The sequence below is a fragment of the Eubalaena glacialis genome, chromosome 1 (genome assembly GCF_028564815.1).
Source record: "Eubalaena glacialis isolate mEubGla1 chromosome 1, mEubGla1.1.hap2.+ XY, whole genome shotgun sequence".
NCBI lineage: Eukaryota > Metazoa > Chordata > Mammalia > Artiodactyla > Balaenidae > Eubalaena > Eubalaena glacialis.
In genome coordinates this window covers 235,879,760-235,897,186 of record NC_083716.1, presented here as the reverse complement: position 1 = coordinate 235,897,186, position 17,427 = coordinate 235,879,760, and the positions used below count along the sequence as shown (strand labels likewise).

Genomic DNA, 17,427 nt, shown 5'->3' with positions numbered 1-17,427 from the left:
CCACGACCCCAGGAGCAAGGGCAGCCTCCAAGCAGACCCAGCCTGGCTGCCCTGCTCAGCCCCCAGCAAGCCCGGGCACAGAGCTGGGGATGCAGAGGTAGGTCCAAACCAGATTAACCCACAAGAGGAGGGGGCCTAGGATTTATGCTCCACGACTCCCATCAGAAACAGAACCCCCTGCCGGGAGCATCCTTCTCCCGGGTCTTTGATGCTAACTTACTCCAGACCCTCCCCGACCCCACCAGACCAGAGACCACCTTCCCTGCTACAGACCCCCCCCACCTCCCGCTCATCCCCACCTGCTCTCTCCCCCGCCCTCCCAGCCTGATGTCTGCCATCACAGTTGTGTACGGGGGAACCTCTGCTCCGCCAGGAGAATTTCCCGCCTGAGGGGTGGCTGTCCTGGAGGTGAGGGATCAGGAAGGAGGCAAAGACAAGACACAATTCCCAAATGCTGGTGCTCACTCCCAGCCACCGGTCCTAAGGCGTAGTTACTTCTGGCCAAACGTGACTCTCTCTCCTTTCTGCTTACTCTCCTCCAAACCTAACATGAAATATTTAAACCTTTTTCTTTTAAATGGGGCTGAATAAAGAATGAGCATCTACAGTGAGGCAGAAATGATGCGTGTGTATGTCTGACACGCCCTGTGCATAAATAACCATTTGAGAAGTGCTTCATCCTGTGCACAAAGAGGTCACCAATGGTACACACCGGACTGTTTTAGGGTGGATGTTCTAGGGTGGATGCTCAGCGCATCCCCTGAACGCGACCAGGGCTGAGGGTCCCCTCCTTGTAGGCAGTGCTCGGGGTCACGTCATCCGCGTGGACCGGTGACCGGTGTGAGGTGAATGGAGGCTGCATGCACAGCATGAGTATTTACCGTCCTGGAAGACCCTCTCCACGTTCAGCCCGTACGTGGCGCACGTCTCGTAGTACGTGCACCTCTTGAGGTCGCTGGAGAGCTTCCGCGCCCTGGCGTCGTCGATGACCCGCGGGTTGGTGGAGCTGATGGCATCTGCAACAGACCGACAAGAAGCGACGACATGGTGACCACGAGCGGCCGGGGGACGTCCCGCCACTCACGGCCCCCAGGAGCTCAAAACCTGCCCCACGCTCGGCACTGCTGGGATTCTTTTCAGGACCTGGAGTTTTCAAAACATCGTTTATCCCCAAAATAATCATCCCAGACACCACAACGATCAGCTGTTTCAGAGGATCCTGCTTCTGAATATGAAATAAAAGAATGTCCCCAAAGACCAGAAGGAAAGGGTAAGAGTTAAATGTGGCTCCAGAGGAAAATGCTTCAACAAGGAAAACCACACGGCCACTACGTGCGGTGACCTTCTCGGCACACGGCACCCGGGAAACGAACACCCTCCATCTGCCCGCTGGACACATGCTCACGGAGCCTGTTGGGTGCCTGGCCTTGTTCTAGGCACAGGGATGCCCCTCAGGGAACAAGAGGGACAAAAATCTGTGCTCTCAAAGAGGGGACATTAGGTCAGCTGGGGAGGGAGGCAGAAAATAAGTTAAGACAGAAACGAGGAAGGATGATGGGTGTAGGATGGTAGGGTAGGAGCTGGGTCACAGGGCAGAGGTCAGAGAAGCCACAGCTGCAGCAGGTGGCGGGTGGGGGAGGGTGCCTGGGGCAGGGGGCGGCAGAGCGCCTAGCATTTAAGGGGGACCCAAGGGCGACGCAGGAGCGGGAGGGGGCCTGGGGCACTGGAGGGGGTGTCGCAGACTAGTGTGCGAACCACGTTGGCTCTTAACAGGTGGCTCAGGTGGGAGACTTCCCAGGTGGTCCAGTGGTTGGGACTTTGCCTTCCAAGGCAGGGGGTGCGGGTTCGATCCCTGGTCAGGGAGCTGAGATCCCACATGCCTCGGGGCCAAAAAAAAAACCAGAACATAAAATAGAAGCAATATTGTAACAAATTCAGTAAAGACTTTAAAAGTGGTCCACATCAAAAAAAAAAAAAAAAAAGATGGCTCGGGTGGCAGACACCCCTCACCTCCTTCAGGATCTGTGTACAGATGGGGGCATCTGAGCCGCGAAACACATGTCAGGCACCAGCCACTAGTCTCCTAATAAAAAGAAATGCAGCCCCTTTCTTTGTTTTCAGCTCGGCATCCTCGAGGCCCCCTCCCCCTCCCCGTTCATTCTGTTACTACCGAGTAACTGGGGGGCAGCCACACGCCCTGCACACAGGACCAGAGGACGGGCTGAGACATTCCGGCCGGCGGCCGGCGTGCTACCCCGCGACTACAAACACTTTACAGGGGCTGCTCCTGACGTGGAATTTTCCCCGAGGGCGTGAAAGCTGCTGAGTTACAGGAAACACTCAAGGACTCTCTAACCAAAAACCCGCCAACGGGATTTTCTGTACTAGTCCGGGGAACAGCAGTGTAAGTCACACAAGACAGTGACAACCTTTTAAATGTTTGCTGTTGCACAGGAAGTGCCGGAGGCACTCAAATTTCTGGAAGTAGTAAACAAAAGGGACATCTTGCGGGAATCATTTATTGATTTTTTTCCCCTCTTTCTCTTTTCCTTACTCCCTATTTTTTCTTTTTTTCCTAGTCCCATGGAATAGGTTTAACCGATAGTTCTGAATTACTCCTAGGGAAACTAACTATGATTCAGGACCTTTCCCCTGACAATGACCGGAGCCACCTCAAATAGATGTTCCAGAACATTCCCTGGCAGGGCCTGTTAGAGGGATTTCTTCAAACAGTATCTCGTCCTGCCTTCTTATCTCACAGAATAAGAAATTTGACTTGGATTTCATAACACTTAAGGAAAAGAAGTGTTTTTTTAAGGTGTAAACCTCTTGAAAGAAAACAGTAGAAAAAAAATTAGAAACCCAGAATTTTCCAGTGCTTTGGTATAAACTAGAAAATATACGCCACAGAGCATGAATCCAGCTTCAGATTTATCCTGACCCCGTAATCCCCCAGGCCCTCCTTCCCCGGTGGGTGCCCACTCATTTCTGTCCCATCTCAGCTTCCTTCCAAGATACGTTGTCACGTGTCAGAAACAGACCCTACACTTGAATGCTCTTCTAGTCTTACTTCTCATTCCTCTTGTGACTCTGCATCTTTTTACAGCTCGGGCTTCGCCCTCAAATCAATGTGATCTTCAAGTCTTTAAAACAGATGTTTAAGAGACATCACACCATCACCTCGTCCTCTTAGGAGCATCCTCCAGCCCCCGACGGTACCCGGGAGAGAACACGTCTTCCCACCTCTGGGTAAGGCCCCACACCCCACGTATCCTTCAGGAATTATCTTAATTCTTCTTCATCTTCTCCATCCCATAATCTCCTACCTCGAGGCCACCAGCCCCAACCAGCTGGGAGGGAAATCTGAGATCCCCTCACCCGTTGTCTCCGGCACCCCACGCTGCCTGTACAGGAGCGGGACAAGCGTGGCTTCACAGAAAGCGAAAGGAGCTAATGGTACCTAAGGGTGGAACCTTCCAGAAGCCCACACTCACTCCACCTTCCTGCCATGGGGGCTTCTAGGGTGCTCTGGGAATTAGAGGTCTGGTTGATGACCAAGAGGAGCCCTCAGGTGAGGACTGTCCCTAATTGATAACATTCCCGTCCTGCTCCTTTGGGACATGGCTTTGCTGAAGTCCAAACAGGTCTCACAAATGAATATGAGGGGACAGTGAACAAGCCCTCCATCAGTGCTCCCAGGTGCTCGCCGGGTGCAAGCTCCCAGGTGTACCTTGCAGGTACATGGCCCTCAACCGACAGACGCTTATAAAACTAGAGGGAATAAAAGGGGGTCGGTTCCTCCACATCAGGGCTTCCCCAGAGCCTCTGTGGAGCCATCCCCAGGCCTCCCTGAGACACAGACCATCCACCATCCTGGTGGGAGGTGAAGATGTGCCTTCCTTCAGCTGGGGCGGGAGACACAGAGGCTGCACTTATCTCCAAGGTCAGGAGCAGGGAGAGATACGCATCTGCAATCCCAGCAGGGCCTCAGGAAAGCTGGCCACATGTGGAAATATCAGGAACAAAAGCAACCACGAACTCGACACTGGTGTGCCCACAGATGCCCCCACTGCCTTACGGGATTTCCTCCCTTCAAGGCCTGGTAGCGTCAAGGTCAACAGCAGCCTGGAGGGAGTGATGCGGGGTTTGCAGGGACCCCAGACTCGCCACCCCTACTACCCAAAACACTGCTGTGTAGGAAAGACAACAAACTGATCAAATTACCTTTCTGGCCTGGATTGAAAACCTACCTGCCCTTTATCCCGGTGAGTCCACCGCAGAAAGGCATTCTGCATCCTGAACACAGATCCCCTGAACCCAGGCGGCTGGTAAGGAGCCACCCATACACACCCTGCTTCGGCTCAGAAATGCCCTTGGTAGGCCTGCAGGAAGAGGCGCTTACTGGAAATTAACTGCCTCGATGTCGATTTCAAGGCAGCTTGAAGCAAGGTCTGCTTCAGACGAGCTGCCCACTATAAAATATTATGTATTAAGAATTTTCAGGAGGCTAACTCAAATATGCCAATTCTGTACATCTGAACAAGAACCAAGGGCTTTTTACTGGCACGCCTTGTCTCCCGGTGACCACTAGAGGGCACTTTGGGCATAAAAAACCTCTCAGGTCCCATGTTGGTCTAAATCCACCTCTGCTCTGAAGGTTTCAGGTGAGACCGCTGACCACGACATACATGCTATTAAAAAAAAAAAAAAAAAGGGGGGGGGGACTTCCCTGGTGGCGCAGTGGTTAAGAATCCGCCTGCCAATGCAGGGGACACGGGTTCGAGCCCCGGGCTAGGAAGATCCCACGTGCCACGGAGCAACTAAGCCCATGCATCATAACTACCGAGCCTGCGCTCTAGAGCCCACGAGCCACAACTACTGAGCCCGCGTGCCACAGCTACTGAGCCTGCGCGCCTAGAGCCCGTGCTCCGCAACAAGAGAAGCCACGCAGTGAGAAGCCCGCGCACCGCAACGAAGAGTAGCCCCCGCTCACTGCAACTAGAGAAAGCCCACGTGCAGCAACGAAGACCCAACACAGCCAAAAAAAAAAAAGGGGGGGGGGTTGGCAATGACGTTCTCTCCATGAAAACCCAACTCTCACATTTTACATCTAGCACCCTGAGCAGATGACTTTAGTTTATTCCAAACTTTTTTCTCCCAACACACATACACACTCCACGATTCAGGCTTATCCTGCCAAGGCAGCGGATTACCCCGCCAGAGCTCTCAGTTATATTAGATCTGGTGCCACGCACACAGCTAATTGTTCCTGCTTGTTCGACACAGCTGGTTTCTTATTTGGAAAAGTCTTACATCAGGGCATGCAAGGGCAGACCAGATGTGCTCATTCTAAAGGAATTAACAAAAACAGAACCTGCACCAAAAAATGAAAGGAAAATCCAGTGTTTCTTGACATGATTATATTTTTTAAGTTCCCCATTTTTCCGACAAAGCAGTTTTAAAGTTAACCTTCATCTGACTTTTAAAAACATTCCGTACGACCCCTTAGTTAAGTCCCCAATGGCAGGTACCAGCACATCAATGAATCTATGATCAAGGGCACAGTATGTGATGTCACTTTACTAAAAGACCAAGTTTTAAGTGACCTAGAAAAAAACACAAAACCTACCCACATGGTATAATTACCCACATGGTAAGATTCTATGCTTTCTAAGGGATCTGCCAAAAATGAGATACAGATCATAAGACATTAAGAAATAGAGCCGAATAAAACAGAACTCTGCCTTATATCAGAAATCACTATTAAAGGTGCAAAGGTTAACATAAATAACCTTTTAGGGCACTTATATTTTGTAACAGAGAGAATTAAGATATCCTAATATAGAAATTAAAGCACTTGGGGGTGTCGGGGGGGGGTGTTTTGTTTTGAAGTTGCCAAGTGATTTCTCCACTGAATCAAATCAGGAAATGTGACAGTTTCAGTTTCATGGATGCTCACTGTAAAAAGGGAGCCTTCAGTAGGAAATCACTGCTTCTTTAAACCATTTCCAAACCCCTCCACTCTGAAAACACAGGCCAGGAATCACTTACTGCTCAACTGCTGGAGCCCTAGAAGCACAACCTGCCCTCGGGCACCACTCACCCTGGGTTCCCACCAGGACCAGCGGAATCTCACTCGTGTTCCGGTAGTTGGCCATCCGGCTGTAGTAGTGGTAGACCGTCTGGAAACTTATCTCATCCTCCAAGCTGAAGACAAATATAACAGCGTCCACCCACATGGCAAACTGGGGAGAAAAGAAGGGCAGGTGAGCGGGAGGAATTGCGTGAGGAGCTCACAGAGAGAAAGGGAAGGAACAGCATCAGGTCCCCTTCATGAGCACAGGACGGAAGGCCGGCAGACACCCCCTCCAGCCAGGCCGCATCCGCTGTCCGCTGTAGCGCATCGCTGGGGCGTCATGAACGCCCTTCTCATCCGCGATGGGCCCTCAGCCCCTTCCCACCCAGGCCACGCTGTCTCCAAAGTAACACCAGACATTCTTCCCCAAGGGAGTGTCTACCCTCTGGTCCGACTCGGCCAATGGAAGGCAAAACCCGCGCACAGCAGAGCCGACCTGGAGACAGGCACGGAGGGCGACCTTGCAGCTTCCTGTTTCACCCTAAACTCCCCACAGAGGCCGCCCAGGAAGCCGTGCTGGACCCCTGAGATGGGGCTCTTCCTCTGGGTGCCCACGGCTCGGAAATCCTCCACCCCCAGGGCCAACTACTCCGTCAACATGGGAGGCCTTTGTGTTGTAAAGATCAGCCGCCACTGATTAATTCCAGCACCCTTCAAGGAAATTATGACTCACTGCCAGAGAAATGAACAAAACGAGCAAAACTTAGGGGAAAAAAATGAAAACCCCACAACGGCCTGACTCTTGTCATTTTATTCTCATTTTACTTGCATCCAGCTGAACTCACATCAGATCCTCTCTCTGGCAAATGACCACACCCTCAAGCACACGTTATCTCGTGGAACACCCATAACCATCTTGTACAGCTGGAGCCAAGAGAGGAGAGGGTCCTGGAAGCTCAGGAGCTTCCCAGGGCTCCCAGGGTCACAGAGGTGGCGCTGAGGAAGAGACTAGCGCCAGAGACCCTTCTCTTTGATGAAAGACCCAAGTGAAAATGGAAAAAAAAAAAAATGTCCCACATGCTTTCTCTAAAAGAAGCTGCAGTTCCCACATAAGTTCTGATGGTCAAGGCATCAGCTCTAGTATGTTCGGTGAAATTTTTAGTGGGTTAAGTTCTGACTTCCACATATAAATGAAAAGTGTATTCAGTTACACATGGAGATTTTACGCAACAAAACGTAAATAAACCTGAAGTTCAAATGATAAATATGAAATTAAATGAAAAAGAGAACTTGGGGCCAGTAGCCTTGGGACTGGCTGATGCCTCCTGAGGGCCCAGGACTCAGGCTGACACGGCATCTCCTTCTCCCCTTCTCTACCTTGAGATGTGTTTTCCTTTCTCTTCCCAAGAATCGGGGAGAAGTCAGCTTTCCCTCGCCCACGAGCACCTTACGAATGCTTGTGGTCCCTGGGACCAGCCCGCACCTCCCAAGACTGACAACCACCTGACCCTCCGTGCAGAGGAAATGCAAACCAGGTCGCATCCTCTCAAGGGTGCATCCTGAGAGCCCCAGGGCCTAGTGAGCAGTGGGCACTCCACAGATGTCCCCCAACCACCCCAGCAGCTTCCCCACCGACTGCAAAAAAACCCCCAAAAACCAGTTAACTGGCAGAGTTTTCACACTACCTAATAGGACACTAGTAGCCATAAAATCCTGCAACTTCACTCATGAAGCCGTCATGACCTTCGTAGACTATATGACATGATCTGCAATAGTGGAAACAAATATCATGCTCACACGTGCCTAGGAGTGGTGACTTGAAAACAGTTCTTTTCCTTCAATGTCCGAGTACACTCGGCCTAGTTCTGACATCCCCTCAAAGCAGAAATCTGTACTTTAACCAGGGTAAGCTTCTAGCCTAATGATGCTTCTGCAGGAAGTATGTGCTAGAATAAGGGACTGGTCCTCAGGGAAACTCACGGCCAGAGACCAAGACAGAGACCTCCTGGGGGCCCTAGTTCTACCCCCGGCGGGGGGCCGGGGGTTGTGGGCCGGCCACCTCGGTCTGTGCCCTGATGTCATGAGATCTCCGGGCGTCAGCGTCCTTGGTGACGGGAACGCTCAGAGCATCGTCCCCCAGGGTCATCTCGAGGATTAAGTGAGCTGCACCACTCAGGGCAGGTCAGGGGGCAGGGGGCTCACCCAGTGTAACCGATTCACAATACGTGTGCTTTTCAGAGACGAGAAGAAACTCACAAGAAGGGTTCCACTATTGTTCACAGGCCTAAGTTTTTTTGTTTTATTCTTAAAAGCAATTCTTTAATTAATCAGGGACTAAAAGGAAGGAAAATGTTACTGCATCGAATGACATCATATGTCCTAAGCATCTGAAGCTACGGAAAAGATGTATTCCATAGGAATACATGCTTCCTAGAGGAAAGATGCTTCTCAGAGGGTACATACCACTGGAGAGAAAAACCCCTGGGAGTTTTAATGTCACCGTCTGGGGATGTGGGGAACACTGGGCCTGAGCTTTGTAATAAGAGAACCACCCCCCCAAAATACTTTCATTAAAAAGGCAACCCCAATAGCAATCATGGCTGATGAAACCTTCAGGGTGGGGCAGTGCTCCGAGCCCTTAATTCCTCGGGCTGGAGTTCCCTCTCCAGTGTGGGCCTGGGGCTCCTTGGGAGACTGGTCTCACTGCGGTTAAACTCTGGCCCAGGGCAGCCTGCTCACTGCTCCACGACGGGCGTCAGGGGAAGCGCCGTGTCTCTGCAGCCCTGTGCCCCCCAGCATCCATCCCTGGCAGCATTCCTGGACAGCAGCGCCTCTGAAGCCACTACACCAGCTCCAACATGCGCTTCTGTACTTCTCTCAGCTTTCTTCTTAGATTCTTTATGTCAGAGCTAAGGTGTGCTCTCTAAGTGTGAGATTGCCCCTGGTCACTCCAGAACATTTATGAGCTAGAAAAGCGGAAAATCACCCCAGGTGACACCCACAGTTTACCTACTTCATTCTCCTATCTCCAGCTGCCTCGGAGGGAACCCTTGTGATAGCAGGAAAGACGTCCCACGGGCAAAGGACAACTTAGAAAAAGTGATTTAGCTTTTAGCACCATCATGAACCTTCTAGGACCGTGTCAGATATCACACCCCGTCCTGCTTAAGTATAAAGTAACAGACGTGCGCTGAACCCGAGCTCTCACAGCTTCGTAACCTACTTTTTTTCATGTTTAACATGTCTTCAGTGTTTCCTTACTCTTATCATCGACTATGCTGTTTCAGCAAAGCTAAAAAAAATCTTTTCCACACTTTAATGTCTTTGCTATCAGAACATACCTTATGGACTGCTTTGTTTCACAGTTTGACAGTATTTTTCTTTTAAATACTGGTATAGCTTATAATCAGTGGCATTTTAGACTCACTGAAGCATGGTAAATCCACGCCATTTTTCTGTAGCGCTGCATACACCTCAGTGTATGGAGTTCTAGAACTTTAACAACCCCCATATTCAACATCGTTCACTTAAATCACCAATAATCCTGTGTCGCACTTTCACCAAAGGGTAAGTTCAAGAAAGAACGCCAGAGAAAATTTTTAATATTGAGTTCGCATTAATGGGTCTTGACTATTACTAGCCCTTGGTTCCTTCAAAGTGTTCAGCTAGTAAATTATATAAGTACAGTAATAAACTGGAGAGTAAGTAAACCAAAAAAAAGAGGTTTTCCACACTCATGCTGTTTTTTTTTCTCCACAACACCCATTTTTCAAGGAACTTTCAAAGAAATCACACCGTGCTGCATCCTGGTTTGCGGCGGAGAATGATCCGGGCCGAGAAGCCTGGTGGGCAGCCTGGTGGGCAGCCTGGCGGGAGTGCTCCGATTTCCAAATCCCACCCAACTTTCTAAATGACTGTACTGCTCTAGAGATCAAACACTTACAGGGTGAAAGGAGAAAAAAAAGGACTATAGACACTTCCAGATGTCAATTCAGCTGAGCTGACAAATCAGTGCAGATTCTGCTCTTCCTTCCTTCCTAAAAAACGCAAAGTGAAAATCAGCCACACAGCCCAAACTTCCCTCTAGGTTTCTGTCTGAAGGAACAACAGAATTAGTCTCTCGGGGATGAGAAAAACCTCAGTCACAGAAAGCATTTTCATGGGGCCTCTCTCTCACCTTTTCTTGTACGCACCTGACCGACTCCTTAGAAGCACCTGTGGAGTCAGACCCTTGCCAAGGAGGCACAGGTGAAAGCTGGTCACCAGTGTGCGCGCAGTACTCACCTGTGCCTCTGGAGGGCCCCCTTCATCTCTGATCAGCAGCAGATAGCTCTGTCCGTCAACAACAATCTCTTTCTTGAATCTGCCACCTGCCATACACACACAAAAAATCTTGTTACGCAAGAAAGACAGAGCGAGGGGAGGGCAAACAGACGTGGGCTTCGCTTGTGGAAAAATACACCCTAGGCTGTGGCCCTGGGGGCAGCCCTGAGTGTTTAGGAGTGGGCTGCGGCTCTGCCTCCAGGGACCCCTGGACTTTAAAAGAACTACTGAACTCAGATTCAAATATCCATCCTTAAGAACCCGTGTTCCTTTCTAGTTAGAATACACAGCCTCCATGCAATGCCAGGATCACTCGTGGCTCAAAGAGTGGGATTTTAATGCAGGCTTTGTGTGTAAATTCAGGAATTCTCTCTCCCTGGGAACACGCTGATACCGAGTCCAGAAACAGAGAGCACGGAAATTGTTCTCTCGTTGGGTTCACAAAACCGAAACGAATTGTATCTGCTGAACAGGGGCCTGGTCTCCAGCACGTTGACAAATTCAAGGGCTGAGAATCTGTATTCTCCTCAAGAGAAACCCAGTTCTTGGAAGGAAAACATAGAACAGCATGGGGATGGTGTTTCCGTGTTCACAGTTCACAGGTAAGGGAAGGGTGCTCAACTACTACACACGGGTTAGACACAAACTACTGGATGGCAGCTCCGCACAGGTGGAGACACAGCAGTGCAGCTGGCGGACGGAGAGCGTTAGAGACCACGCTGGGTTAGCGAGAGACCACCAGGGGCCCCGCCGGAACGCTGGGGGAACGGGGGTGGCCACGTGAAGGCGGCAGGGGCTGACCCCCCCCCCGACGCCCAGGTGCCTCAAGCATCTCCCCTCAGCGCCCCGGATCGGACTGCCAGGCCTCCCCTGGGCAGCGGGAAATACTTCCTCTTCTGGGTCCCTCTGCCACGCCCTCTGCCACCTCCAGAGACAAACGACCCTCCCACGCTCTGGGCTCTGAGCCTGCCCCAGTCACCCTTCACTGGGCTTCAGAACTCGTGGTCTCGAGAGGAACACCCCAGCACTGGCTCTCATTTCAGCTCCTCGGCACGGAGGCCTTCCAGAATCACCAGCTAACCCCAAATAACTGCAAGCCCGCGAACCTCGCTGATGGCGCTTCCCCACCGGCCCCAGAGGCTGGGTGTCGACCCCCCGCCCCCCGGAGTCACACCTGGCTCTCCGCCACAGTGGCCCCTCGACGGCGCGGACCTTCCCTCCCAGAGTCCGGGGTTTGGGCCATCCCACCGCCCAAGAAGCAGAAACTAGACTCCCCGTCCCAAACCACCCCACCTCACCCCACCCCTAAGAAGTGTCTGCAGGTGGGCTTCTGCCACGTGAGGCTGGGGCGGCCGGCGGGGAGGTCGCCTCTGCAAGAGGGCACGCATGTGCACACGGCCGCTCCCGCCCCGCACTCCCCCCCCACCCCCGGGGAACCCCGTGACAGGCAAGATGCACGTGCTCAAAGAGCAAAACTTCAAAAACCGAAGAAAACTTCCCAACTTTAAAACAGATGAACTCTCATTTTGATCCCCCTCACCGCCGACACCAAAAAAGGAGGGCAGAGTCCGTGGAGAACGGACGGAAGGAAACACATCTGATGGCCGGGGCCGGGGGTGGATGACAGAGTGCATGCGCGCTGGACCAGACAGGGTGAGGCCCGCTCTGCACCTGCGCTTCTGGCTGTAGGAGGATCCGCAGCGATTCACGGTCCCCACGCCCCGCAGCTCCCCAAACGAGCCCTGACCCCCAGCATCTGAGCGCACGGAGGCCAGCCCTGGTCTGATGAACTCAGGTTCGACCTCCACGAGCCTTCACAGCTGCCCTGGGAACGCTGGTCTCACACGGCCAATTCCTCACTAGTCCGCGTGGTCTCCAGAGCAGGAGGGGAGCTCCCGCAGTACCAGCACCCCTCCGCTGCCAGCCGCCTCCCCCCATCTCCCTGGGGAGCAGGCACCCGGTGGGCGTCACCACCCAGCTCTCCCGGGATGACGCCGGCTGATGGCCCTGCTCCTCCCCTGCGTCTCTATACCCTCCTGTGTCCTACAGGGTAAGTGCTTGTTGGATGAAATTTCACATCTATTCGTTCATTCATTTTCTTTCACATATTTCTGTAGAGTCACGATCCCAAGTTATGTGTCCAGATAGTCGAATCACAATATTAAAGTTAAGAAAGGTTTGCACAGAGTTCTTTCTGCGCCTCTGCTTTGTAACCTCAAGCAGAGGGCTCTGGATCTAATTTTCATCAGCTCTAAAAGGAGGGGTGATTCTCTCCTCCATCCTTAAGGCCCCTTCCAATTCTAAAATCACTTTTCATTTCCCCCCTAAGATATGTAATTAGTATATCTCTTCAATATTTTACAACTGCAAATATTAGACATTTGCAATGGACTTCTGTGTTTTCTCTGGTGTTATACATACATCAGGAAACAAAAATGAAACACTCAAATGCATTTGCCATGAACCCAAAGGTTTGATTAGATAAAATTCAGCCAGGTGTTTAAGCACCCAGATTGTGAAAAAGTAAGACTATGATTAATAAAGTTATATATAAAAAATAAACTCCTACTGCAGATAGATTGTCAGCAGGCTCAACGGGAACATAGACCACTGGGTACTGGAGAAACACAGCCCAGCAGGTAAATAAAATTAGACTTTAAAATCCATTTTCTACAGTTCACTTTAGAGACACAAAAGGAAAAAGCCTTGGGATGAAGGTGTGGGAGGTACCAAGCTGGTCTACACTCACCAGGGGCCACCTCTCTCATTATTTGAAATTTAAACCCGCCATCCATCCCAGCCATTAGATCTTTTCCTACTGAAATATTAGAGCACACTACCAAACTCTACATCCAACTTCATTTCTAATGCAGATTTTTAAATGCCTATTTTATAATCCTATTTCCAATTACAGTCATCCCTCAGACTCCACAGGAGACTAGTTCCAAAATCCCTTATATAAAATGGTGCAGTATTTTCACATAACCTACACACATCCTCCCGTATACTTTAAATCATCTCCAGATTACTTATAATATCTCGTACGGTGTAAATACCACGTAAATAGCTGTAAGTTCAACATAAATGTTACGTAAATAGCTGCCAGCATGAGACAAATTCAAGTTTTGCTTTTTGAAACTTCCTGTAATTTTTTTTTTTTTTTTGAGTGTTTCAGATCCGTGGCTGAACAAATCTGTGGATACAGAGGGCTAGCAGGTCTGTTTTACCAAGCTTTGTATTCCTAGCATTTAATGCACAGCCTGGCCTGCGGCCCATGCTATAAACTTGTTAACACGAATAATCTTCAACCGTCTCTGACTGCCAAATACTATTACATAACATTAAATTACCCGAGGGATAGTTTTACTTTTAGAAAGTGTACCCAAATCTGACCCCTGTATTGGGAACCATCAACATGCCCTTGGCTCAGCACACCTGTGCATATGTGTGCAGTGTCCCACACACAGCTGCCTGCCCACCAAGTACACAGAGGTACAAGGGCTCTGTACCTGTGATGACATCTCCCTGAGAAGGGAAAACAGAGGTCCCTCCTGCACTTAAGTCTGTTCCTTCCAAAGATGCCGTGAGGTCAGCAGAGGTAGACAGCACATTAAGTATGCAGCAAACAGGTAGAGACAGGTGAGCAGAACCAAGTTCATCTCTGGGCTTTGATGTTCTTAACTGAGTTTCGCTGGACAGGAGAAGTGTTTGCATCTCGTTTGAGCACACAGAGGGGACATTCTTCTTGTCTGAACTCAACCTCACATGCAATTTATTAAATTTCTGGTTCACCCAAAGTCTAGTTTTCAGAGTTTCCAGAAAACTGCCCCGGGAAACTTTGTTTGCCCTTGAGCTTGCCTTCTTAAGCGAGTCACAGTCTTAATTTCTTCCAAAAATGAGTAAAAGATGGACCTGAATATACCTACCAAGAACAGGGATGCTGGATGTGTTGTGAATAGCACACCAGAAGAAAAGGTCAGTTGTTTTGTTTCTTTAATATCTTGAAAAAAGACTCAAGGGGGCCCCTTATAATCCACTGGTAACCAATCACTATCAAGGTTTCAAGGTCACTCCCCTGAGTCCTGATCTCATGCTGGGGGAACCAGTTTTGAATTTGGGATGCTGGCATAGGTAAAAACAACCGGGTTCCTTCTACTCTTTAAACTCAAGCTAGGTAGCATGGAGCTACAATGGAGCCCTATTAAATATAAGGGCTGTCTACACTGAGAGAGGTATAACCATCTCACCTGGGTTGGCATTTCTGCTTTAAGGGGGGAAAAAAGAAAACCGAATTTTCCTATTCTCCAAAAAAAAAAAAAAAAAATCTTGTTGGGAGTAAACACGGCAACAGATGTTTGACATTTCTGTCTTTCTGGCTAATTGGAATAAAAGATATTCACATATCATTAACAGCTCTCCAAGCAACAGCAAGCCTTCTAATACTTTACAAAGCACTTCTCTTCCCACATCATGTCCATTATTCCTCACAGCATCTTGAAATACAAATATCATCATCAACATCCACGTCTAACTGGGGTGGAAGAGAAGTTCAGACACTGACCAAACCCCCCCAGCCAGCAGGCATGAGACCCCAACCCAGAAGTGCTGACTGATTCTCACCTCTGCCCTCTTCCCTGTGGATTTCTGCTGAGACAGTTCATGGCACACAGTGTCCACAAACGAGCTTGGAATCTTTCGTGTAGTTTCCTAGCACCCACAGGGTGACACCGAGAATGCAGGGCAGTGGGGCTGAGGATGTCTTTTCCTTGCTCCACTCACAGCTCTGGAAGGGAACTGTCGTCAGCTCCAAATGATAGTCATCCCTGTGCTTAGGAAACTAAAAAGAAATAGACCTACCTATCACTTTGTGTAATAGGGAAGAACCTGTTGTATTCTATTACAAGTTAATCATTGAAGGGATGTTGCCTGTAAGCTTAAATGATACGTAATGGCCCATCTCTGGGAACCCTGCCTCCCAGGTAATGAGCATTAAGCTAAAATACCTTTGTTTAGCTCACAGGAAACATCCTGACCAGGCCCACCTGTGAATGACTGCAGGAAGGAAGAAATGAACACATCCCCTCCAGAGGCTGATGGGAACCAGGAAGTGTTTGACTTTACTCCCTCCTCTTCTAGTATAAAAGGAGCCTGAGTTCTAACTCAGGCAAGATGGTTCTTTGGGACACGAGTCCACCATCTTCTCGGTTTGCTGGCTTTCTGAATAAAGTCGCTCTTCCTTGCCCCAGCAACTCACCTCTCGATTATTGGCCTGTTGTGTGGTGAGCAGTACGAGGTTAGACTCGGTAACATGTTTCATGTTTTTTTCCTGTTGATTTCCATCTTTACTTTTCCACGCATAAGCAAAGGATGAATATCATTCTTGAGTTTAAAACTGCATTTGTGGAGCACGCTATTTCCCTTTTCCATAAGAAAGAGGAGGGGCATTATTCCAGCATCTGAGCAGACAAAGTCAAGCCGCTAAGACCCTCCCCATAGCTGCAAGCTGGCCTCACATCTTGTCACCCTCGTGAGGCCCCAGCTCAGGAGCACCCGATTTTCCCGGAGGAATGGTTTAGAGATTCTTGGCATTTGTAACATTTGCCTAAAATTTTCTTCTTACTTAGCCCCAGAACAAATATCTGTAAATGTTGTTGTTCCCTAATTATTTAGGATTGGCGGGATGAGAGGACTACACTGGAGACAACTATGAATCTTTTCATTTCTCCCTGGGAGAATATGAAAAATTTGATCATGCATGTGCCAGAAAGGCTTTAAAATTAATTTTGCTCTTTTAACTTTGATCAAAATACTGAAGTCAGGTACCTATTACTGAGGTTTTGGAGAAGTTTTGTATCATGACATATAAAAGGGATTTTGGATCTCATATTATTTTTACACTGGGGAAGAAAAGTTTTATTGGTTACATAACCGTTTACAAAATTTAACCAAATCAGACTTCATTTCCCCTGCCAAGTTTTTAAAAAACTTACACTGTTTAAAAAAGGGGAGGGCTGGGACTACTATAAAAATGTACTAATGCTAAGGATCTAATTAATGCGTGGTGATTGGTAAGTTCACGGGTGAAATGCTCACGCTTACGACTTGAAGTGAAATGGGATTTAACACACAGGCCATGGTCTTTAACAACTTCATTTCACCCACACCTGAGTAAAATAAACAAGGAAGACTGAGATAGAAGTCAAAGTTCCAGGGTAAGACGAAAGATTTGAACTTTGCTATAACCAAATTTCCTTTCTTCCATTTCTAATAAAATGAGGTGGGGGGGGGGAGTAAAAGCCAGATAAAAGGTTCACCATCCACCAAGAAAAGCAGCAAAGCTTTACATAACCAACCTCGAAAACACTGGCCTTAAGAATAAAAAGGAGGACTCCAGAGCTGGGTGGAGAGCGGCTCCTGATCCCCAAGGGAGGAGGGATGCTCAGGAAGGGGCAGCATGGCCTTTGTGTCCTATCCCCTGACGGTTAGGAGGTTCCCAAATGAGCAGCCGCCAGGGCTCTCTGCAGGCAAAGTGCCTGCGATACCCAGACTGCAAGGAGGGGCCCCCGCAGGGAATGACAGTATAACACAACCCCCTCCCAGCCCCCGCGGAGGCAGGGGACCCGGTGCAGGGCATCCAGCGAATTCCTACTGAGAGCAGCGCCCTGTGTGTCAAGGCAGCTCACCTCTGTCTGGAGGAGATGCCCTCAGAGGACAAAGGGACTCATGTTACACTGTGATTCTCAGGGAAAATAACATCCAGCCTCAGCCTTCTGTGCCCAGCGTTTCCCTGCAGGGGACTGGGGGTGTGACGGAGGTCTGGGACATGGGAACTCGGGCAGACTGGGCCATCCCTCTGGGCCAGGGATGTCTCCTCTAGCCTGTGTCCTGCCACAGGAAACCAGATGGCAGGGGGCTCCCCACACCCCATACCTGACTCAGTATGAGTGGCCAGCCTATGTGAACGGCCTGAGCAGTGCATGTATCCCTGCACTTGACTACAGTCAAGACAGCGCCAATCTCAGCAAAGG

General features: G+C 49.7%; 1 protein-coding gene across 4 annotated transcripts in view; it reads right to left on the bottom strand.

Annotated features, from left to right (window-relative positions):
• AGAP1 (ArfGAP with GTPase domain, ankyrin repeat and PH domain 1) overlaps positions 1–17,427 on the bottom strand; it is a 543,249-nt gene that overhangs the window by 318,728 nt on the left and 207,094 nt on the right. For all 4 annotated transcript variants that reach the window (XM_061188805.1, XM_061188822.1, XM_061188813.1 and 1 more), the window contains exons 4-6: positions 10,361–10,446; positions 6,104–6,245; positions 882–1,016 (exon numbers count right to left, since the gene is read on the bottom strand). In XM_061188805.1, the coding sequence (XP_061044788.1) occupies positions 882–1,016; positions 6,104–6,245; positions 10,361–10,446 (363 nt within the window). The remainder of the gene's footprint in view (positions 1–881; positions 1,017–6,103; positions 6,246–10,360; positions 10,447–17,427) is intronic.